This window comes from Carassius auratus, chromosome 20 (assembly GCF_003368295.1).
Source record: "Carassius auratus strain Wakin chromosome 20, ASM336829v1, whole genome shotgun sequence".
Taxonomy (NCBI): Eukaryota; Metazoa; Chordata; class Actinopteri; order Cypriniformes; family Cyprinidae; genus Carassius; species Carassius auratus.
The window spans coordinates 12,992,351-13,016,500 of NC_039262.1; the positions used below are offsets into that span (position 1 = coordinate 12,992,351).

Below are 24,150 nucleotides of genomic sequence, written 5' to 3' on the forward strand. Positions count from 1 at the left end.
TAAGGCCCAGAGCGCAGGTCTCACCACACTTTGATGGCCTTGTGCATGCTATTCTGAGCAGCCATTTTGAGAGCAGCACTCCTAGGAAAACACCCAAGGCTGTGTGAGCATTGTTTCCTCAGGCCCAAGTGTTCACACCCACACATACACAAAAATACAAACGCATGAAACCCAACATGCACACACTAGTAGGAAAAAAGCAAGTCTAGTTCACAGAGGCTGAAACACATTGTCCTGTTTTCTCCGACGTAGACAAATAACTAGAGATACGAGGACATTGTCTCGTCAGGGTCACACAGAAACAGATACAGGAAGAGAGGGGTCACAAAAGATGCATGTAAACACGCACACCTAAATCTTGTTTTTGACTGTCAAGAGTGTTTATTTAAAAAAAAAACTAATTACATTAATAGACGTGTAACTAAATAATATAATCATAATGGCAAAATACTGACATTTTTCTTACAAAGACAAAGAAGGCCCTCATTATAAACTGTACAATCAAAAGGCCAACCGAGAAACAAAGCTGAGAAAACCAAATTCAGACAGACTGTTTGTTGCTTGGGGGAGAGCAAGTCTGGTCACGATACGTTTAAAGACAATGCAAAAGATGAAGACAACAAAATGGAAAACATTCTCACACTCAATTGTCTGACATTCCAGTTGCTATTTCCTGTGCGGTAGGAAGAGGGCAGGTCTTTGCACAGGAAGTGGCGTGGACACACTGAGAGAACACTCTTGCTCCGCTAGTCTGTGTAAACATGATTGTATATGGCTAAGGCTTTCTCACTCTCAAAACTCCCCTTACATTTAGAAGAATAAAACTAAAACATATATCTTATCTGCTCCAAAACAGTCTGTTCCAAAACAATATATTACATTTATTTCAAAAAGCGAGTATGATAAAAAGAAACAGTTAATCGTTCAAATGAGTCAGTGGTTCCTTTACGCATACAATTACGCAAGAGGCGATAATGGTGCATCTCAGTCGAAGCTCAACCGCCAATTTAACAGTTTGTAGTTTTAGGGTGATAGAGTCATGTGGTATGTGAAAAGCCTAATGTGGGATGAAAGGTAAGAAGGTTGCTACTCATTTTAGATAGGAAATTGCCCTTAAGCTGTTCTGTCGAATGAGCATGAATGAAAAAATTAGTCATTTATGCAACTCCATGTTCTGTTAAACCTGTATGACTTTCTAAAGAACAAAAAAGTTGTAATGTACCAGACAATGTAAGTGGATGGAGACCAAGGGCTGACAAGCTAAAAAAAAATGGAGCATCATAAAGCTCATAAAGAGCAGCTTGGAAATTGTTTTATAAATATTTTGTTTTTATAAAATATTTTTAAAATTGTTTTGTTTTAAACATAAGAAAGAAAGTCAAAAAAGGACTTAAAAAGATGTGAGGGTGAGGAAATGATGTCCAAATTTAAACTATTACATTAAATATAGTTGAAAAATGAACATTTCAGTTTCCTCATTTACTCTCCCTCAAGTATGAGTTTCTTTCTTCTGCTGAACACAAAAGAGGGATATTTTGAATGTTGGTAAGCAAACTGCTGGCACCCATTGACTTCCATAGTATGTTTTTCTTCCATACTATGGACGTCGATGGCCACAGTGAACTTTTGGCTACCAACATTCTTCAGAATATCTTTTTTTATGTTCAGCAGAAAAAAATAAACTCACAGGTTTGTAATAACTTGAAGATGAGTAAAGCCCCGCTCACACCAAGAACGACAACTATAAAGATAATGATATTAGCATCCATGAAAAAAAAAGGTTCTTAAAGTTATTCCAATGATATGGTTTCTCTGTGCCTTTATCGTTAAAGCTGTGGTGTGAACTCTGCTATTCTTTAATGTGGAGAACGATTTTTAGAACTATATCTTTATGGTTATCTTTATGGTTATCGTCCTTGGAGTGAATGGGTCTTAAATAATGAAACTGAAATGTTAATTACTACTACTACATTAAAGATCTGAATAACAGAAAGAGCAAGACTGTTTGAAGCGCTACAGATGTTAAACTGGAGGCACACTATAACGGACCTCTGCGCTGAACTTGTCATTTCTCTTGGGCAGTGGAGGTTTCATCCGAATGTCTCTCTTCAGGATCATCTCCTCGTTGGCGTATATGGGGGCTTCTGCATCATCAGAGTGGTAGCCGGACTGATAGCCGCTGGTCTGATTGGAGGATTCAGATGCTAAAGACTCCTTACTCTTGCATCGCAGTAGTGGGCTGCGGATAAAAGCATGAATGTGTTTATATGATTGTGAAACTGCCTTGGTTTGTAGCTCTAATAAGATCAGGATGAAAGTGTCACCTGAAATTAAGTGGTCTTTGCGCTTGCCGATCCAAAGCTTTCATTTGCTCACGTGACAAGCCCACGCCACAGTCCATGTGACCATTCTGTCACATTTAAAATCAGCATTTAACATTGACAAGTCAAAAATATATTTTTAAAAAAGTTGTAGTATTGTAGAGTTGATGTACCATTACAGCAGTGTGCTCCAGGGGAATGTCCACAAAAGTCGTCACACTTACTGGCACACCGCAGCTGTCGATCTGCTGTGGGAACCTGTCAGGAAAGGCATGGGTGGGACCATTGTTGTATTAGTTTGTCAAAGGAGAGGTTAAGCACGTTATACCCACAAATGTCAGGTCTTCAATTTTGTGTGAACATAAAACTTGGGTGGGGATGAGTATTAGTACTTGCAAGGATATAAATAATTCAGAATCGTTTCAGTCAGTAATCAGATTCGAATCAGTAATGCCAACAATTCCACACACACACACACATTTTTTTTTTTGTGAAAAGTGGGGACATCCCATTGGCAGATTGGTTTTTATAATGTAGAAACTGTATATTATATCGCCCTTCACCAACCCTACCCCTAACCCTAACCCTCACAGGAAACTTTGTGCATTTTTACTTTCTAAAAAAAACTCATTCTGTATGATTTATAAGCATTTTGAAAAATGGGGACATGGGTTGTGTCCTCATAAGTCACCCTCTCCTTATAATACCTGTGTCATACCCATGTCATTATACAGAGTTGTGTCCTGATATGTCACAAAAACATGCCCCCACCCCCCCCACCCCACACACACACACACATACACACAAAACACCAGACTGAGAAGTTACTGTAACTAACCCTAGAGGTGGAGCATTGTCATAGTGGAGCTGGGCGTCTTTGTTGCCTGCATAGAAAGCTATTTTCGACGTCACACTGAGGTGAGGAGCTCCTGATTCCTCTTCGATCTCTCCGTTTGTCAGAGGGATGTAGTCCTTTCCATCCTAAAACAAAGGTAACAAATGGTAGTTCAATTAAAAGATTTCAATTTTGTCACATTGAACCATATTCCATTACATGCAGCAAAAGTCTCTTTATTCCTGTTTTTGTCGTTTTCCAATAAAAATATCTAACCATCCAAATTAACATTAGATGTGAAATCGGAGATCATTTGGTCTTTTTTTTTTTTTTTTTGTAAAGTTAAAAAAAAAGTTTCAAACTTAAAAAAAAGGTAACTGAAATATAGCAGAAATAAAGTAAAATCTAAATCTAAATCTAGATACACTTATAAAACATTAGTGAAAATGTAGTCTTGGCAAGTAAATGAATTAGGCTGCAGTGCTAAAATTACTAAAACTAAAATGAATGTAAGGTTATTAGAAATACATAAAACTGATATATTAAAATGACAAAGACACAAAAAATGAAAAATATAAACAAAGCTAGTTCTAAATATATAATAGTGTCTATATAATACTACAATAACACCGGTTTAGGCTTGGCAAAAACACGAGAAAACTATTTGCTAATGAAGTAAAGAAAATCATTCAAAATAGAAATGGAGAAAAATAATAGACTTACTATATGAACTCACTATATTAAGTAAATTTATCATATTTTTAATGTAAAACAAGACAAAGTTATTATAGTTAATTATTTAGCTATGTCTCAATTACTAAAAACACATGAATGAGACAAAACATATACTTGAAGTCCAATCTAACCTGTTGAGCGCTAGCTTGTAGCAGATTGCCCAGATGCTCGACTAGCTGAGTAAAGGTTGGCCTGTCTTTAGGGCGATCAAGCCAGCAGTCCAGCATGGTCTGGTATCTGGAAGGATTTCACAGTAACAAGGAAGAGATGGGATTGATTACATTTCCAGGATTCAGTCAGTTGCCACATCTCTCTTTTCAATGATAAGACTTAGGTTCCTCTGCAATCTGAACAGTATGAAATAGTATGAAAGTTAAACAAAATTGTACTACTTATGCCCATTTTCCACTGGAAACACTATGACTTGCATCGCCAGAACTACAAAAACCTAGATCAACTGCTTGTTTCCACAGACCTTCAATTTTACAGCAAGATTAAAAGTGTGAAGTATATTTACATCTCAGGTGTGGCATAGTCTGGAGCTCTCATTCTGGTTCCCTCCTTTAGTCTCCTGCAGAAAGACTCATCGATGCACACACCTGGGTATGGAGACGCACCTGCACCAAAGATGATGGGCCATCAGGACACCAGTCACCCTGTTATAGTACGTTTATGCTGTCTAATAAGCTCAGTGTTCATGTATATATCAAATATTGTGTTACCAAGTGAGAAGATCTCCCAGAGCAGCACACCAAATGACCAAACATCACTCTGTGTGGTGTACACGCGGTCAAAGATGGTTTCAGGAGCCATCCACTTGAGAGGAAGACGAGCCTGTGATGATACAAAAGAAATGCTCAAGTAAATGAGTCTACTTCGCTTAATAGCTGCAATGAAGTTGTCTGTGTGTGTAGGAAGAGTTCTCACATCTCCTTTGCGGACGTAATCAGGGTCTTTATATACGTCTCTAGCCAGCCCAAAGTCACATATCTTCACCACGCTGTTTTCGGAGAGAAGGATGTTTCTGGCTGCCAAGTCCCGGTGGATACACTACAAACACAATGTAGCATTATGACTGAAGCAATCGTCTTGAATGAATTGTAAACATTAATTAACAAAGTACACACACACAAGCAGACCATGGTCATGTGTTTCAGTTTTACCTTTCGAGAGGCTAGGAACTCCATGCCTTTGGCCACTTGGAAACTATAGCTAATGAGATCCTCCATCGTCAGGTGATCCCAGTCTGAACTCTCTGTACATGAGCAGATGAAACGTGATCAAAAACATTTTTAATATGAAGATTTTACGTTAATATTTACTGTATGTATGTGTATAAATATATTTTGTGTGTAAAAGTTTTTTGCATTCATCATTTTTTTAAATTCATTAATTATATATATTTTTAAATATGTATATATATATATATATATATATATATATGTGTGTGTGTGTGTGTGTGTGTGTTTTAATATACAGTGTGAACTTAGTAAAATTCCATATATTTTCTCAAATAATGTGAGCTCATTTAAGCTCCCTAAAAATTAGTAGAATTATTACTAAAAACGATTATTCTGTTTGTTTATTTATTTTTATTTTGCAGTTATTACTTATTTTTAATTTAAAGTGTGACAAATCAATTTTTACAAATATTCCATCTATTTTCTCAAATAATATGAGCTCATTAAGCTGCCTAATAATTAAAAGAATCATGTATAATATTAAAATAATTAAACTGTTTGTTTACATATGTATTTATTATTAAAAAATTTTTTTAATTAATTTAGAGTGTGGCAAATAAATTTTTAAAAGTAAAACAATTCACTGTAGGTTTTAAAATAATGAGCTCATTACCAGTGTTCGAACTATACCGTGTCCTTTGGGGGAGCCCACTTTTTTTTGGGGGGGGGGTTGGGAGGGGTAGAGTTCGTGCACATGCGCATGCCTCAAATAAGGACTTACAACAGCTACAAGTGTATGCACTATTATACATTATCGACACGAGTGCCTCAAAAAAGGACTTATAATGACTTACAAAGCTACATAACAGCTACAATTTGCACTATTATACTTTATCGACACAAATTAATAGGTCAGGAAGACAGCCTTGAATGATGTTGTGGTCTCCTCCATTAATTTAGACCTCAATTACTTTATTTGGCAGAATCGCCTTTTGCTTAGTTAATGCCACTTCAATGGCCATCTTGTGTGCAATGCTGTCCCTGTATTTATATATAATTTTTCGCGACTGGTTCTGAGCATTAACCATTAATCCACTCCTCAGACAAGTGCGTGCCAGGTACCTTTTCAGACAGAAGAAGGTTTTTTGCGTCCTTACAAGTTGTAAAGAGTGGGAAAAAATGTGGCCCCTTTAAGAGCTGCGCGCTCCCTGTAAAACGGCATGCACTCTGTATGATAATGTATACAAGCGCGACTCGAATCGCCCATGTATGCGGGTAATCTCTGTTTGGAAATCATTTTGTTTTAATCTTGTTTGTTTTGTTTTGGTTACGCTGTGTACGGTGGAACATGGGACAGACAATTGCCCGAGTTCGATTGGAGAAATAAAACGCGAGTCGTTGTTAAATGTCAATCGCCTCCGTGAGTTTTGTCTGGCCTAATAACTTTGTGAGCTACCCATATTTTGTCCCCCTCTTGACACAACGCGTTACAAAGTGATGCACCCCAAGCTTACATCCTTAACACACAGCCATGTATATTGGCTCTTCCAGTCTCTCCACTGCTGGCTGGTCCAGTTTAACGCGAGAGAGGACTCGAAGCAAGAAAGCAAGAGGGTTTAGGATCCCAGAGATTACTTTTCTTCAGCTTCATGCGTTTTCACGGTGGGCTTGGCTTGAGGTTTACCAGTGCTTTCAGCAAGTGAATCAGTCGTGCGTCATCACTACACAATTTCTTAATAAAACCAAAATTAATTGAACTACCTTGTTTTCTTTTTGCCCTAGCTATGATGCTATAACTGTATAATGGAAGGACTTTTGCGCACGATAAATGGCCTCCAACGTTTATTTTGTTTCTACGAACCTATGACATACTAACATGTGGAATTTGCAGCGCAGCGCCCCCACACCTTCTGTAATCTTAATTGAAGTTAATTAGGTTTTAATCGCCGTCATGCATGAATGAATAATATTTTGCCATCATAATCACATTACAAAACTGAAATTGCACTTAAAAATATTCACATTGTCAGTATTTTTTGAGACCCCCCAAAATTTCAGATTTCTCGTTTTCAGGGGAGCCCATGTCTTATTAAGGGGAGCCGAGCTCCCCCTAGCTCCCCCGTAGTTCGCACTATGCTCATTACTATTATTTTATTTGTATATTCTAATAGAGCATATATCTTTAACATTAGGCTAAGATGAATAGAAATACAAAAACTGATACATTAAAATGACAAAAACACATAATGATGAAAACTGAAAATATAAACAAAGCTAATTCTAAAAAATTAAGAAATGATATAATATTATCTATATAATTCTAAAATAACACTGGTTTAGGTTTGGCGAAACAGAAGAAAACTATTTACCAATGATTAAAGAAAATAATTATTCAAAATACAATATATCAATTAATATATCGATTTATTGCAACGATTTCAGTAAATATATCTTGTTTTAATTATTTTTTAGTATAGCATTTAGATGGAGTTGACAGCACAAGACATGTCAACTTCCCAAATGACCTAAAATATATGATTCATTTGGTAACATTTAAATGAACTAAATGGCTATATTAATTTAGACATTTGATACAGTCTGACACAGTTTCCATAAATTTATTAAAAGAGCCATTTTATCTCTGTCCAGATACAGTACAGAGTCTCTAACAGACTAATATACTGGACCTTCTTCGTCCTGCAGCTGGGTCGTGGAGGTCTGTTCCCCTGTCCTGGAGCACATGGCAGTACCAGTGCAGATGTCCAGCCGAGTGCTGGTTCCCAGACCCAGATCCCCCTCGTGCAAATCCTCATCCTGCTGCACCTCCCTCATGCACGACATCCGTGGCGTTCGTTTCTGAGAAACACAACACCTTTGGATCAGTTTCCGTTGTTGTCAGGGTCAAGAAGTACCAACATATCAGGTACAGTTCATAACACCTTCAACCTTGAACAACATTTAAAGGCCTTACAGTTGGCTGTTGCCCAATGTCTTACATAAGGCACCCGAATCAATCGGACCGCATCAGAGGACATGGAGCTGAGATCTCCAAAACCACATCACATCATTTTACTAGTTGCATTATGTTATAATGGAATTTACCTTGTAGGGACTGTACTCTCCTCGCTTGCTTTTTAAATAGCTGGAGAGGTTACCATGTTTACAGTACTCAACAATCACCATCAAGGGTCCTAAAGTAGGAAAGAAAGAGAGGAAGAAGAGGAAAGGCCTTTAATGTGGGTACACCGTGTTCTTCTCAACAACTACTTTGCGGCATTTCTGACTTTTTTTATATTTTTTGGGGTGTTAAAGGGATACTCACCTCCTGGTTTGGTGCAGGCTCCTAGAAGGTTGACCACATTTAGATGGTGACCAATATGGATGAGGATCTTCAGTTCAGACATCAGAGCGCGGTACTCACTGGTGGTAGCGCCCTCTGTTGGAGATTGATAATACTGCTGTCAGTTGTGTTATGAAAGATATGCACAGTCAGTTTATTAAGGCCAGTGAACAGATGCCTCATACCCTTGAGCATCTTCACTGCTACTGTAGTACAGGTGGTGGCCTTCTCAATACCATATGCGGTCGCCTCCACAACTTGACCAAACGCCCCTCTGCCCAGCGGCTCTCCTGGAAAGCATAGTGGTTCAGATTTGTGAACACTTACATTTATAGTACCATTTTTGTGCAAATATTTTAGCTTTAGGCAGAGGTTAAATTGGGACTTGTCGGATGTCAGAAGCCAAAAATCTGATGGAGATTTTGGGCAAGTTATAATATGCTTAAGAATAGATAACATAGATAAAAATAAATAAATATGCATTTAGCAGACACTTTTATCCAAAGCGACTTACAGTGCATCCAGGCTATCAATTTTTACTTATCATGTGTTCCCGGGGAATCAAACCCCTAACCTTGCGATTGCTTGCTTGCTAACATAATGCTCTACCAGTTGAGCTACAGATTGAGCCAGTTGAGATTAATCCTAAAATCAAAACCAACAATTAACTAACAAAATAAATTAATTAATGTTATATAGAGAAATAAAAACATATGACTGAATGTGTTACACAGTAAACTTCGGTACAGTGTAGAAATACTTGCATTTGATGTTAGTAGTCCCAGATTTAAATGCAGATTGCAATTAACCAATTAACAAACAAACAAATAAATGCTACTCCAAATCAATGGATAGTAACAGATTTTCTGTTCTAGACAAGCATATAGTATCTTAAAAAATCTTACAAGTCAACCATAAACAAAGGGAAGTTAATGCAATTACCTAATTGCATTGAACAAGTACACTCATTAAATTAAGACAAAATTCTATTGAATACTATTATTTTATTTTATTTAAAAAAATCAAAAGTCCAGATTGGTCCTAGTTAATTTAACTCCTGGATATTTAAGCTTTTTAATTATTATTATTGGTTTATTTCTCACGTTCAGTCAACCTCACCTAGCTTCAGTCTGTCACGTGGGAATTCCCACTTGTTTGCATCATAGGTCAGTCTCTCACAGTGCTCATCCATTGGCAAATCATCTGAGTCCAGAATCATTGACAGGTAGCCAGTTTTCAGATCTCCTTCATTAGGCTGCTGGACAGGGAAGAGGCAGGGATGGAAAGGGTGAGCATGACAGAATGACAAACACAGTGCAAGACCTCCAACTTTGTCCAGCTTGAGTCTCCCAGAATCAAGCGCTCATTATAAAGACACCCACTAATGAGTTACTGGAAGCCACTATCATACTCAGAGGCAGAATTAAGGCTGGGGTAAAGCAGGACTTGGGCCCACGGCTGGCTGGTGTACGTGATGCATCGCAGCAGAATGTGGGCTGAGCATACAATAGAGAAGACGTAAGCCAAGTCCGGGTCGTCAGTTTTGATCAGTCAGGAGAGCTGACTGAGTGTGAACAGAGAGGGGAAGCAAACGAGGAAAAGGGAAAGAGATGGAATGTTACCCGCTTCCTATTACGGATGACGAAGACGATGAGGAGCCAGAGGAACATGGCGATGACCACGGCACCAATAGGCATGATCAATTCCACATTCATCTTTTCTTCTGCACCTGTGAGATGGGTCACATGATCAATCAGACATCACATGAAAAAATATGACAAAAAGATACAAGATTGAACCAAAACTGAGTAGATAGATAGATAGATAGATAGATCAGATAAATATCTTATTTCAGAGAGGAGCTGGAAAAAAGGCTCTTCGTCTTATATTAATAGCAAAGGGAGGCACAAATTGCCTGGAAGAACCTAGTTTACAGGAAATATTTGTGTGCTGCTAGGTGTGTGTCATGGGTACAAGAGCAAGGAGTGGGAATTGTTTGCGAACCTGATATTTCAACCAATCAAAATAAGACCAGCAAGAACCAAATCACATTTGGTTGAAAAATACCATGTTCTTTTTTTTATATATTAGAACATGCAACTGCTCAGTGGATTACTACACGATTTAGTTTATTTCTTTATCTATTCATTCAGGCGACAGTTGCCTTTGCAGTGACAACAAGAAACAGTGATGCCGAGAAACGTGTCACGTACACACGGAGTATGTCTGTTATTTGTGGGCCATTGCACTTTCTGTCCTGTGTGTGAAGCAAGAGGCTCAACCATACAGAGATGTAAGTGACTGGGAAGAATGTGTGTGACAGAGTGATAGAGAGAGGGTGGGACACCCCTCTTTTCTTTTGTGTTCTGGGATTTTGCTTTGTTTTCTTTAAGCACTCCCTAAAGGATGTACACTAACAGAGCCCCCTTCCTGACAGACTAAAAAGAGAGCTATTTTTGACACAAGGCCTTGATTACAACAAAATCTCAAAGAGGATAAAAGTCAGTGGGAGACTGAGCTCGCCTCACAACCAACACGTTCAGAGAATGCACCCTTAAAATGCGGTCTTTAATAGTGTGGATACTACAGTACATGTCGTTTTACGTGTCGATTTATAACTGACAAGCTACTGCAAATCTACCTGCCATCTTTTGGTATAAAACTACTGTTCAAAAGTTTGGGGTCAGTAATTTTAATTTTTTTTTTTTTTATTGAGAAAAAAAGAGGCATTCAATTTATCAAAAGTGACACTAAAGACACTGATAATGTTACAAAAGATTTATATTTTAAATAAACTATTTTCTTTTGCTTTCAACATTGATAATAATAAGAAAAATCCCTTGTATATAAATTATACTTATAAATTACATTTAAAAATATATTAAAATAGAAAACTGTTATTTTAAAATTTTAATAACACTTCACAATATTACTGTTTTTACTGTATTTTTATCAAATAAATGAAGCCTCTGTAAGCGTAAGACGATTCTTTAAAAAACAAATTACATTAATGTATTGCAAAACTTTACCGAAAAAAACGTTTTAGATCCTACTGCCCTTTCTTTAAATCGGCAAACCAATAAAATATAGTAAAGCAGTGTAAATCAATAAATTAATGAGTTTTGTTTACTCACCATCTACAGTGATACGAGCCTCGCGAGAGTCACAGCCTTGCTGGTTACACGCAGTACATATGTAAAGACCACTGTCCTCTTTTTTCACCCGTTGGATGGTTAAGACGCGATTTGACTGTTTCAGAATCACACCTGACAAAAGAAATGCATGAACATCACTGTCACTGTAAAAAATGCTTTGTCAGGTAGCCTAATTAATGTGTTTTCGGTGGCATAACATCTAAACGGGTCTTACTCAAATCTATATTATTTAATATCAGTGAGTACACTTAATGAACTTACACTTCATTTTAAGGGTCAGACAAACATAGCTTCTTAAAGTAACAATTGCCTATTACAGCTTTATACAGCGTATTACACAAAGTTGAATTAATATAGATTAATATTGAATTTGTGTGACATGCAGTAACAGCAGCATTATAATTTACATCACTGGTTTTGTTTGCTCTTTTGGGACCCAGATCTAAATGAGCAGGTAGCTATTAGACATGTGGAATATTTCTCTCAAAAAATCACCTCCCGGAGTGAGTTTCTGCTGTTCATTTGGTCTGTAAAGCACACTAAAACCAAACTGATTTTTTAATTAAGAGCTTAACAAAACAATAAATGAATTCCTTCTCAATCCTGAGAAATGTGGTAAAAAAAAGTGTTCTGATTATTTAAAATCAGATTTCCCTCCAACTTATGAACTGATATCCTCTGAGTAAAATGATTCAATGTCATAAAGGTTAAAAAAATATATATATAGCAACATGATTTTCTGTTAAATCTGACTTCAAAATCTGCATTTTTATTATTTGGCAACCATTGCTGATTATTTTAGTATTATTTATATACTATTATAATATTTTTAGATATTTTGAATTAGCTTTTTTTTCAGTTTTTTTTTTTTCAGCAACATTTCTCATTTTCTTTCTAATATTCATATTTTTTAAGTTTTTAATCTAATATTTATCTTAATTGAACTGCAAATGGCAAAAATCCATGTAGTGTATTTAAACTCTAAGGCAACTGCTAATTGATTATTGCTGTGGATATAGAGAGAGATGTTTATTCTTGCACCTATAATATTTTTGTACTTCTATAGAGGTTATATGTTGCTCACCTGATCCCTCCATGACGGTCTGGTTGTCTTTAGTCCAAACTACAGTAGGGGTTGGTGTGCCGGACACTTCACACACTAGAGTAGTAGATTCGCTCACATTCACTCTCTGGTCAGTCAGATTGGTCACAATTCTTGACATCTCAAGAGCTGCAGAAAGAAACTGACCTGTGATGTGCATTCGAGCTTGTGCAAGATTTCTGAACATATGCAAACTGAGCAATGCAACTAAATATAGTCTAGGAGTGCAATTTCTGCACCACTAGCATCACCAACAAATGAAATTACACAAATAGTGACTGTTTTCAAACAAGTTTCCTAAAAATCACTCAGTTTAAGGCTATGGACTAACCTCTGAGTCGGAGGTTGTGAAGTAAGCAGGTTCTCTCACTATTGCCCACGTTCTCCACTTGGCAAGCATACAGGCCTTGGTCCATCAATGTGGCATTGGGTATGGGCAGCTCCAGTGTTGCATTGGTGCCCTGCAGGCCTGATATGGTGACACTGGTCCGGTGGAGAGGCGACAGTGTAAGGGTGTCACAGGGCACGGCTGCTGGAGAGGCATCAGGGTTGACTATGTTGGTTACCCGATACCAATGCAAGTTAGAGTACAGCAGTCGATCGGCTACACAGCGCATTACCACATCCTCTCCCTCAATAGGATTGCTGGAGGGGAGGACGCTTAGGTTGAGGAAACCTGTGATGAAGACAATCATCAAAAGTTCAGATCTGACCACTTCTTAAAATGTGATTGTAGTTATTTAAAGTGGGATGTAGAGTGTAGACTGTGTCGCCACTCACGAGCTACTTGAAACACAATGACCCGCTCTTCTATTCCCATCTTATTGGAAGCAATGCACCTGTAGAGAGCATGATCAACTGCTTTCTGGATCTTCAGTGTGCTGATGGTCTATTGGAGAACAGCAAATCATCAAAACAGTATCGAAGGCAATGGGTGGTTTTAAAAAATCACCAACAATAATGCAGTGTGGTCCGAAAGTCTCAAATCACTTCTCCTCTGCATCTTCATTACAAATTTGAGTGAATAGTTCAAGTTAAAAATGTATGTGAATTTAGAAATGGTTTGTGCCTCTTTTGCTTTAATGATAGCGAAACTCATGAACTTAACAAGTGTGCTTAAAGTCTGATGATCTTGTTCTCCAGCACCATTGTGATGATCCACAGACCATCTTAAGCTTCAAATATTTGACCATCCTACAAAGCATCCTACAAAACACTTCATGCTGTACAGCCGTTTGATTAGTGACCTAGAAATACTGCAGAATCATGTTTATTTTACAGTACATTCTAACATTTCTTTGCTTCACATTTATAACCGGGAATTATATTCTTAAACCTTTGGACCCAGCAGTGTATTCTGTGTTTAGAAAAAGCTTTTAGCATGTTCAAAGGCTGAGCTGAACACCGCACTCTGACACTCTACTGGAATTGATGTTTACCTTAAGAGAGCGTTCGATGACAGATGTGGGGCTGACGATGGGGTTTTTCCCAGTGGTGTTTGATATCTCCCTCCACTTGTCACACTTAACCACACTTTGGTCCGACTTAGGTCTGTGAATAACACATAATAATATGCTTTACCAGTTTAACAAATCTCAAGAAATATCAAACAGTAAAACACTAACTATCTCCACATCTCCAGCAGGAACAGAAAACACCACACGTAATCAACAACAACAATGCACCTATTATTAACAGTCTAAATTTAGACCGTCTTATAACAGACTCCTTTCCTGTCTTATTCCACTTCTGGGCCTCACATATTTATGAGCATTGCAATAGGAATTATTCTAACGTAGACTTATAGGACTTATAGACATATAGGTCAGCCATGGGAGACGAGACAGAGAAAGAGCGGAAAAGAGCGGAAAGGGGAAAAAGACACGGAAAAAAACAAAAATAGGACACATAGAAGCTGTAATGAAAGGTGAGAGCGAGTGCGAACTCTTGTTAGTAGGATGCAGTGACAGACATTGTGCTATTTTCATGTTTGATCAAGGACACGGGACTTGAATGAGTCTGCTTTTAGAACAACAGGAAGTTGTGATGAGGACTACGGAAGTAGGTGAGGGTGCAATCTGAAGATAAGGCTTGCGTGATGCCTGGCCCTGGATGCTCATTACATGATCACAACATCCTTGGAAGTGATTTTCTGTGAATGCAGCCTGCCAATCAAAGTCACAATTCAACCAAAACACACTGGAGCTGATTTCTTAGTAAAGCAGATCTCTCTAACCAAGGCAGTCATGCTGACTGCCCAATCACAACAGTCGTTTCAGGATGAATGCCCATTTAGAGCACAACATGCTAATGAATTGCACTGTGGGGCACTTAAACACCAGGAACAAATGTGCTTGCACAGTTCTGACACATCTTCTCTTGGAATAAAAATGCCAAAGCACTGAGCAAACAAGGACATGCAAACATTTTTATTCCATTCTTATTTGGACAGCAAATGAGGAATAAAGATATTTTATTATTTCTGTTGCCTCTTAGTAGCAAGCTGTTTGTGAGGTCAAGAGGAAATTCTGTTTTTGCTGCGATATACATGTTTTAGCATTTGCATTTCATTTCTTTCAGACGTTTGGGTATACTGGTGTATGTACACTATGTCACACACAAGATATTAGATTTTTTCTCAAAATATACAGTAGGACAGGATGATTAAAGAGAACTTAAGCAAAAATAATATGTTGGTAAAAGACTAACAAAAATAATACATGTCTGTATAAACTGTAAAATGTGGCATGTGCAATCAATCTTCAAATAACTTTCACTTCCCTAACCTTATTAAATCAGGATGACTGAGTTATACTAATAAATATTTTTAATACATTTACTACATTAATGACACATTTATCTGAAATTAAGTTTCTATTTTTAACAGTCTACATTCTTGGCTGTATTACATGGGTTACATTTGAAGCAAAACAAGAAGATTGCATCAAGTCGTGTGATATGCAGTAAGACTTACTGAAATCTGTTTGGGCAGTCCTCTCTGGGCATCCACTGCCACTGTATTGTGACAGGGCTGGATCCTCCGCTAGCTGTGCATCTGAGTGTAGGGCTACTGCCGTACATGTGGACATCTCGATCCAACGGCACTTCCTTCTCAAAGATCTTAGGGTGAACTGTACATATAAACACACAAGTTAACAGACTAATACAGAAGAGAAGAGAAGAGAAGAGAAGAGAAGAGAAGAGAAGAGAAGAGAAGAGAAGAGAAGAGAAGAGAAGAGAAGAGAAGAAGAGATTCACTACCATTAACCAACAGCTGAAATGTTCTTCTCTGCTCCTCCTTGGTAATCTTATTTGTCATGACAACAGTGTAATTCCCAGTATCCTTCTCTGTAACCCCATATATCGTAAGAGACCCCCTGCTGGGCTTCATTCTGTACTCATCCTTCCACACTATCGGCTGATCATTCTTAAACCTGGATGGACAACGGTGAAAAGTTCAGTCTGATTTACACAAAATCCTAAAAAGGTACTTTAAATAATATAATATAATATAATATAATATAATATAATATAATATAATATAATATAATATAATATAATATAATATAATATAATATAATATAATATAATATAATAATCATCACTTACCATCTGACAGAGGGCTCTGGATAAGCATAATATTTAACAAGGATTTTTGCCTCTTCCTGGCCAGCAGTTGCCTCTACAGTCTGCAACATCTGATCATTGAGCGCTATAAATGGCTTCTCTGAAATATCAATTAGCATAATGTATTGAAATATTGTTTTATGTATTATTGTATTATTTTCATTGTAAAAAAAAAAAAAAGGTATTTATGCTATATATGTCAGCAGCATATAACTGATTTAGGTGTGTGAAATATATATGCTTTCAAAGATATAATGATCTCTTTTGTTTAAAGGGATAGTTCCCCAAAAATGAAAAATTCTGTCATTAATTAATCACCATCACAAAGAAAAAATATAAATAATGACTTTATTTATTTTATTTTTCTCGTCGTGGTACTCTAGTGAATGACGTGGGACTGACCCGGAAGAGAAGTGGTTGAATAGAGCCATTATTTTTGTTTTCTTTGCCCACAAAAAGCATTTTGTAACAGCTTCATAACATTATAGTTAAACCATTGATGTCACATTTTAAAGATGTCATAAGTTTTTGTGTCTTGACCGTGGTAGTTCTCTCGCTGTGTATGCAGGGTCAGAAAGCTCTTGGATTTCATCAAAAAATATCTTAATTTGTATTCTGAAGATGAATGAAGGGTTTGGAATGAGACATGAGAGTGAGTAATTAATGACAGAATTTTCATTTCTGGGTGAACTATCTAAAAGCACATACCATAGACTATGAGGGCTGCTCGGGCAATCTTCTGCATCTGACCACTAGAGGCTGTGCAGATGTACTCTCCTGTGTCATTTACAGTTACATTTTCTACAATGAGAGTATTGGACAGTTCTAAGGAGTTCCACAGCTTCTTCTTGTAGGACCTGGTCTCATAGCGTGTCCTAGGCATTGAGCTGTTGACGCCTCTCTGCAGGAGGAGAGAAACGGTTTAAAATATGCATGATGTTATTAATGGAATTGCAACAAAACTGAGCTGGACTAGGCTGAATCACATCGAATTATAAAAATATGAAACATATCAAACTGAGATTATGATTGAAGTGTCTCAAGTAAAACACAAATGTCAAATATAAAAATGTATATATATGTACTACTAATAATAAATGTTTCTTAAGCTGCAAATCAGCATAAAATCTTTTCTGAAGGGTCGTGTGACTGAAGATTGGAGCAATGGCTGCTGAAAATTCAGTTTTGCCACTACAGGAATAAATTATATAATGGTAAAATATATGAAAACAGGTATTTTAAATTGTAATAATATTTATATAGGTGAAGTTCTAGTTATTTGTCACCATTTATGGTTCATACATCAACAGAGGCAAGCAGTCACACACCTGCTATCAAATAAAGACGTAACACACAGCTTTTGTTTAGACTGTTTCTGGCTGTTTTTCATCACCGGACATTGCGAACTTATGTAGAGAACAGGAAGGAGACAAGTAGAAAAAAAAACCTCCAGGAGTTAGACCAGTTTTTTTTTTCTGTGGCGATCAAGATTATATCACAAATGCTGAAGACTGAGGTTAACTTCTATTAAACTTGTCTGAATAAGTTACCGACCTTCTCATGAGGGAAGGTCCACTGAAAGTCGATTCCCACATTGAGTTCGGTGTGAGCGGTGCAGTTTAGCATTAGCCTCTCCCCTACCGTTAGCCTCTCATGAGCTGGACTCAGGATGAGGTCATAGATCTTGTATCCTGCGGAAGAGGCAAAGGGAGTAAGGGACGTGCCGGGTGGAGCATTGTTCTCTTGAGACCAGGGCAGCTGATCTCACACCAGACTGCTCTACAGTCTAAACAAATACAATCTTGCCTCCTCAAAAGGCTTGCAAAAAGTCAGATGCACAAACCAGGGTCATATCATATCTGTGAACCTGGACCACAAAACCTTAAGCCACTGGGGTATATTTCTAGCAGTAGCCAAATGTACATTGTGTGGGTGAAAATTATTGATTTTTATTTTAAACCAAAAATCATTAGGATATTAAGTAAAGATCATGTTCCATGAAGATATTTTGTACATTTCCTACCGTAAATATATTGACACTTCAAATGGACAACTTTTTAAAGGTGATTTTCTCCATATTTTGCATTTTTTTGCACTCTTGGATTTCAGATTTTCAAATAGTTGTATCTCGGGCAAATACTGTCATATCATACAAAACATACATCAAAGTAAAGCTTATTTATTCAGCTTTCAAATGATGTATAAATCTAGATTTCGAAAATTTGACCCTTATGAATGGTTTTGTGCACCAGGGTCACATTTCTTAATCACAAAACTTCATGGAAATGAACATTTTGTCTTTTTTTGCTTACCTACGACAGCCACAATGTAGGGTGATGAATGATAGGTCTCATTTCGTATAGTGGTTTGGCAGTAGACCACCCCAGCATAGCTGACCACATGACTAGGCAGGATGAAACCCCTCTTGCTATCCCAGATAACCTCTTTCCCATCAGTGGCCAGCTCTTTTACTGGATACTTCTGTTGAAGACAGACACCATAAACACATTGTTCCCATCACATTACCAACAGCGAATCACAAAACAACACAGGGATCTTGACAAATGAACTTGAAAATATTAGTATAGTATTTTAAAGTCGCATCTGCGATGTTTATTATGGATTGGTACAGTAGTCAACAGATAAGGCATATACAGTTCCATCAGAATTTTTTGAAAGATATTAAAGCCCCGTTCACACCAAGAATGATAACTATAAAGATATAAGCATCTACACAAGCGTTTATTGATTATTATAAGCGCATATGCATCTACTGATTTAAATTATGGAGGTTGTTACAGCAGGATTGATTCTGATTGGGTGTCAATGTTTGTGTCATTCATCAGCTAAAAAAAAATCGTTCTGCAAGTGATTACAACGATAATTTTTCTCTGTGTCTTTATCATTATAGCTGTGGTGTGAACTCTATTTTGAAAACTATTTTTAGAACTATCTTTATCATTATCTTTATAGTTATCGTCCTTGGTGTGAACGGGCCTTAACACTTTTATTAAGTAAGGATGAATTCAATTGATCAAATGATGAAAGATATTTATAAGATTTCAAAAGGTTTCAAACGATTTCTCTAAATGCTGTTCTTTTGAACTTTATATTCATCAAAGTATCCTGTAAAACATTTTCCACACCATATTAAGCAGCATGATGAAAATCATCTTTAAAAATGATAAGTAAAGTTTCTTGAGCAGCAAATCAACATATTAGAATGATTTCTGAAAGATCGTGTAACACTTAAGACCGAGTAATGGTTACTGAAAATGCAGCTTTGCATCAAAGGTATAAATTATATTTTAAAGTATATTCACATAGAAAATTGGTAATTTTATTACCAATTAAAAATATTTCATTTTTGCTGTATTTTTGTTCAAATAAATACAGCCTTATACTGAAACTATCAAAAACAATCAAAAAAAGAACTACACTTTTGAATGCTTGTGTAATTTACTGAAAACTCACTACAAGTTTTGCACAAACCATAACAAAAGCAAAATTAACTGGTTTTATTTTGATGAAAAATATTATTTAACATCACCGAACTATTCTTAAGACATAAAAATGATGCCAATGAAAATTTACACTTAGATTAAACAGAAATAGCTCCTTAGAAATACAGTAGGACGTAACATTTCCAGGTTAGCAATGTAGAGTAGGAGAAAATGTGTGTGTATAAACACTCACTGTGTACAGTGTGACATCTAGATTCTCCACAGATACCAGGCAGGGAATGACCACCTGTTCTCCCTCACGGATGAACACCACATCATAATCTTGAGCAATTCGGACAAATGGTGTACGGTAATCTAAAAACATAAGTATGTATTGTATATTTTAGGTTTCATAGGTATTGAATGAAGTAAGTTTTCTAAACAAAATCCTATTTCCTATATTTTGTATGTCTGGACAAGGCAGAAGTTTATAGCTATATTGGTTGAAAAGGGAAATAAAATGTGGTGGTTCCACCAGAATGAAGAGGTTTTAAAGTTTAAAGAGGTCATGAGGTTATCCTGAAGGATAACAGAGGAAGTATGCGATGAACACATTTTTGTAACTGTCTCGCTCCCACTTTCTCCGAAAGAGAGTTGGAGACCGGGTCCGAAAGTTATGAAAAATGTGTCTATCTATTTGTTAAAAACATTTAAACGTTAAAAAATGACACATGAAAATCATACCTTGTATGAAGACATACACAGATACAGAAGTCTTTCCATCCTCTACAGGCAGGTTTTTATAGAAGCAGCGATATAGTCCAGTCTCATTGGCTACTGCTTTTGAGAGCATTAAAGTGCTACAGAACAGTCCATTGCCACTGCAGTCTGTTGTGCTGAGCCGGGTTTCAGAGCGGGTTCGGTTGTAAGGTGTAGACCACTCCAGGATCTGACGTCCCCTGTGTAACAGGTTGAAAAGACAAGGTTCAAGCAGAAGTGACATTGTTTAGCTGCTTTTTTTACCATGAAAAAGGAATAGCTAACAAAAACTGCACCTTTGTGGGGAAAGGGTAGCTTCAGAATGAAAAGGAATGAAAACAGAATTGCTCTTCTCCAGAAGCGAAGCTTACCTGCATGTGATCTCCAGTGTTTCTGAAGCATTGATTTTGAGAGTCTTTTCAGTGATGTTTAAGGTTGGAGGATCAGGAACAAACCTGAGCTCTATCGCTGCAAGAAAAAACACAGCAGAAGGTTTTAATTATGGAAATCGACTGATATTTACATAAACGCTCACTAACTGATTTTAATGAGGACTTTATATCAACACTTATTCTGCCTTTGGATCAATTTTGTATATGTGCTATTTATCACAGCTGCAAATAACTTGTCTGGTTGATCTTGTTTTTATTTATTTATTTATTTTTTGCTTACTAAGGTTACAGTTAGGTTTAGGGTGAGTTGCTTAGTTACGCATATATTAATTATGCACAATTAACTATCATTACTGTATTAAGTACATTTATTATAACTAGTCTAATTGACCCTTTAAAATAAAATGTTATTATTTTCTGTTTGTTTTTGGAGGAAAAATAAGCTTAAAATAATAAAATAATAAACTAAAGAAACAAATGATTCCAGATTCCTGCTTTTCATCTTTATCTAGTTGAATTAAACCAACTTAAACCAACAAAGACACAAAACATCCATTGCAAATTGGAATCCAGACAACATATCACAATATTTCACATTAAAACTAAACACTAGACAGTAGGACCACCATCCTCAGCATTATGAACCACTGTGCATATGGCTGTAATTACAATAACCTCTAAACTAAATAGACTTAAAAAGTGCAACATGCACCTTTCCTAGGATGTCCCTAATATGGTTAACTTTAAGCCCATAATAAATTAGTTCAGTCCTAAACTTTACTTTATCTTCAACTTCATCTGAAAGCAGCTCCCTCTTCTATTTTATCTTAAGTACATTGGCAACATACATAAAGAGACTGTGTGGAAAAGGTATGTGCAGTTAAAAGAAAGACTGCGCTGCTCTGCTGCTCAAACTACAGCATGAATTCACAGTCAACTGGAGTGGAGGGACCTTGAATGCCTGTCCATAGCCTGGCCTGGTTTTACATTGGATGTAAGGGATGCAGATGTGTAGAGTATGGCACAGTGCATTGTGGAATGGAGCAGCGTAATGTGGGACCCTGGGATATTTTTCCACTGGAACTGCAAGAGCAGCACAGAGGCATGGATGTGTCAAAACAGGAAGCCTGGGCAGATGGGCCGGGGCCAGGCTAAATGGCCCCGTGCTCCAAAGCCTGAGGTGGGATTCCTGCTCCAGAGGAACTAGCTCTGAGAACACACACACTCTTAAGGGCACGCACAATCATGCTAAAACACATGCACTCCATGGAGACTTAACTTATTCAAGTGTTTGTTTTAACATTTAAACTGCGAGGCACTGAAGCATTTGAAACAACAATGGTGGTGAAGGCTTGATTGTATCTGATGAATAAGAACGAAGTGAGGGAATTACAAGATAAGGGCAAGAAAGAATAGGTTTATTTTTAACTATTCTAAAAGCAAACATCTCTCACTCGATTCCTCTTGAAACTATACATTTAATTTGAATAAGTTCAATGTTAGCAGTGGTGAATTGGAGCAAGAAAAAAGGTTCCATTGATGAATACAGTTGTTATATATTACATACAGCATTATAAATACTGTGATGAAAATCAAAATCAAACAATAAATGCATCTTGCTATTTTATACAAGGAACTCTTAATCTTATTAATTTGTGATTTCACATTTTTTTATTTAGTTTAAAAAATTATATTTGGTTGCTAATGCTTTAAAAAGCAACAACACATCAACAATATTTAGCTGTATTTCATTAAATAATATAACATACTAACAATCACATGCTACTATTAAATGATCTGACAATAATATTGATTAAAATATGTAAAACTACATGATGACGAACCTGACTTCAAAAAATAAAGTCCCAATAAAAAATAAAGCAATGCTATACTAAAAATGACATTAATGCAAGATAAAGTAACAACAACAAAAAATAACATGACTGACAGGCAATAGCAATCTATACAAATGTTGTTTGTGCAAGGATTTCTGGGAACAATATTATAAAAATTACAACAAATATAAATATCCTACTTTTTATAAAAAAAAAAGAAAGAAAGAAAGATCATAATACTATTTTATCCTATTTATTTATTTTTAAATGGGTTCCGTTTTAATTAATTTGTAATTTGTTTGCATCCAAAAATATACATTTTAAAAAGCATGCGAGAGTTAGACGAATAGTTAATTTTGTTATGGTAGTATGTCATTTTAGCAGTGCAGACATTAGCAGAGAAGGAAGGAGTGACTGATACACATTAAGTTCAGTAGTATTTTTGGATTTGCGCCACACGCTTTCAGAAGCTCTAAGCTTAGAACGGTGTTCGCGTAAAACAACAGATAACCAAGGGACAGAAGGGGTATTACGGGCTGGCCTGGAAGATAAGCGGCACACAGTGTCTAAACAAGATGTAAGAGTGGAGCAGAAAGTATCAGTAGCACTGTTAGCATCACTCAAAAACAAGAAAAAAAAAAAAAAGTTGTTTCAAATAACAGGTGTACAGTTTTCACAAGAAAATATTTTAATAGGGCTTTTATAACCCATGATCTATTAAGATCAATTACAATACCTATTAACAATAGGTTGCCTAATATGGAGAGAAAAGCAGGCTAATGATGATGTGAGCATTTGTATAGGCCTATTTAATATCAGAGTGTCTTTTATATATTTAGAAACGCTTATGTCATACCTATAACCAAGTTGATGGTTAAGAGGACTTCGACGAGAGAAAGCACATGAGATGTCTTTGCCATCGTCCGACAGTAACCATCCAGACATGAAACCAAAATTCAGAAGTTCCTTAACTCCTCATCACGATAATACGACACAGTTGTGCTCTTTAAAATCCTTAACCTTGCAGAGACGGATGAAGAACAGATTATGTAAGGGACAGATCTGAGTTTGACACTGAGAAAGACCTGTTGCGCGCTCACTGACGGACGCGTGACTGAAGTGCGCTGATGGAGAGGAAGACGAGGGAGGAGCGCAACACACTTACTAATCAAACACATTAGTGTTCATTAAATGTCTGCACACTCTAGAGGTCAAGGGTCTGGAGAATATAGACCTCCGGGAATAAACAGAACAGTCACATCTGAGATCGATCACGATAGGAACCTAATTCAGCCAATAATTGAAAATGTAACAAAATGCACAATTTCCACTAAACAATGCAGAGTGAAAATCATGGTGGGTTACAGGGGCATGGTGACCCCATAATTAAGGTTCAAACCCTCGCAAATAAAGTCTGAAGAAAGT

The 24,150-nt window shown here is 36.7% G+C and overlaps 1 protein-coding gene across 2 annotated transcripts; it reads right to left on the minus strand.

Annotated features, from left to right (window-relative positions):
• Positions 1–358: 358 nt before the first annotated feature.
• LOC113120988 (vascular endothelial growth factor receptor 2) lies at positions 359–23,851 on the minus strand. Of its 2 annotated transcripts, none has more exons than XM_026291168.1 (30): positions 23,582–23,851; positions 20,870–20,966; positions 20,484–20,698; positions 19,993–20,114; positions 18,609–18,777; positions 17,851–17,987; positions 17,005–17,197; positions 16,279–16,396; positions 15,931–16,103; positions 15,644–15,800; positions 14,109–14,220; positions 13,450–13,558; positions 13,001–13,345; positions 12,652–12,798; positions 11,547–11,678; positions 10,035–10,141; positions 9,532–9,670; positions 8,598–8,702; positions 8,395–8,508; positions 8,175–8,263; positions 7,760–7,928; positions 5,055–5,146; positions 4,819–4,941; positions 4,614–4,725; positions 4,409–4,508; positions 4,023–4,128; positions 3,160–3,302; positions 2,495–2,579; positions 2,325–2,410; positions 359–2,239 (listed from the first exon to the last, which is right to left on the minus strand). In XM_026291168.1, exons 1-30 carry the CDS (start codon positions 23,643–23,645, stop codon positions 2,023–2,025), a joined length of 4,077 nt encoding a protein of 1,358 aa, XP_026146953.1. In that variant the 5' UTR covers positions 23,646–23,851; the 3' UTR covers positions 359–2,022. The 2 variants fall into 2 exon arrangements, with proteins under 2 accessions (XP_026146953.1, XP_026146954.1); XM_026291169.1 differs by having other exon boundaries at positions 2,023–2,239; positions 9,532–9,667.
• Between the last annotated feature and the right edge of the window lie 299 nt (positions 23,852–24,150).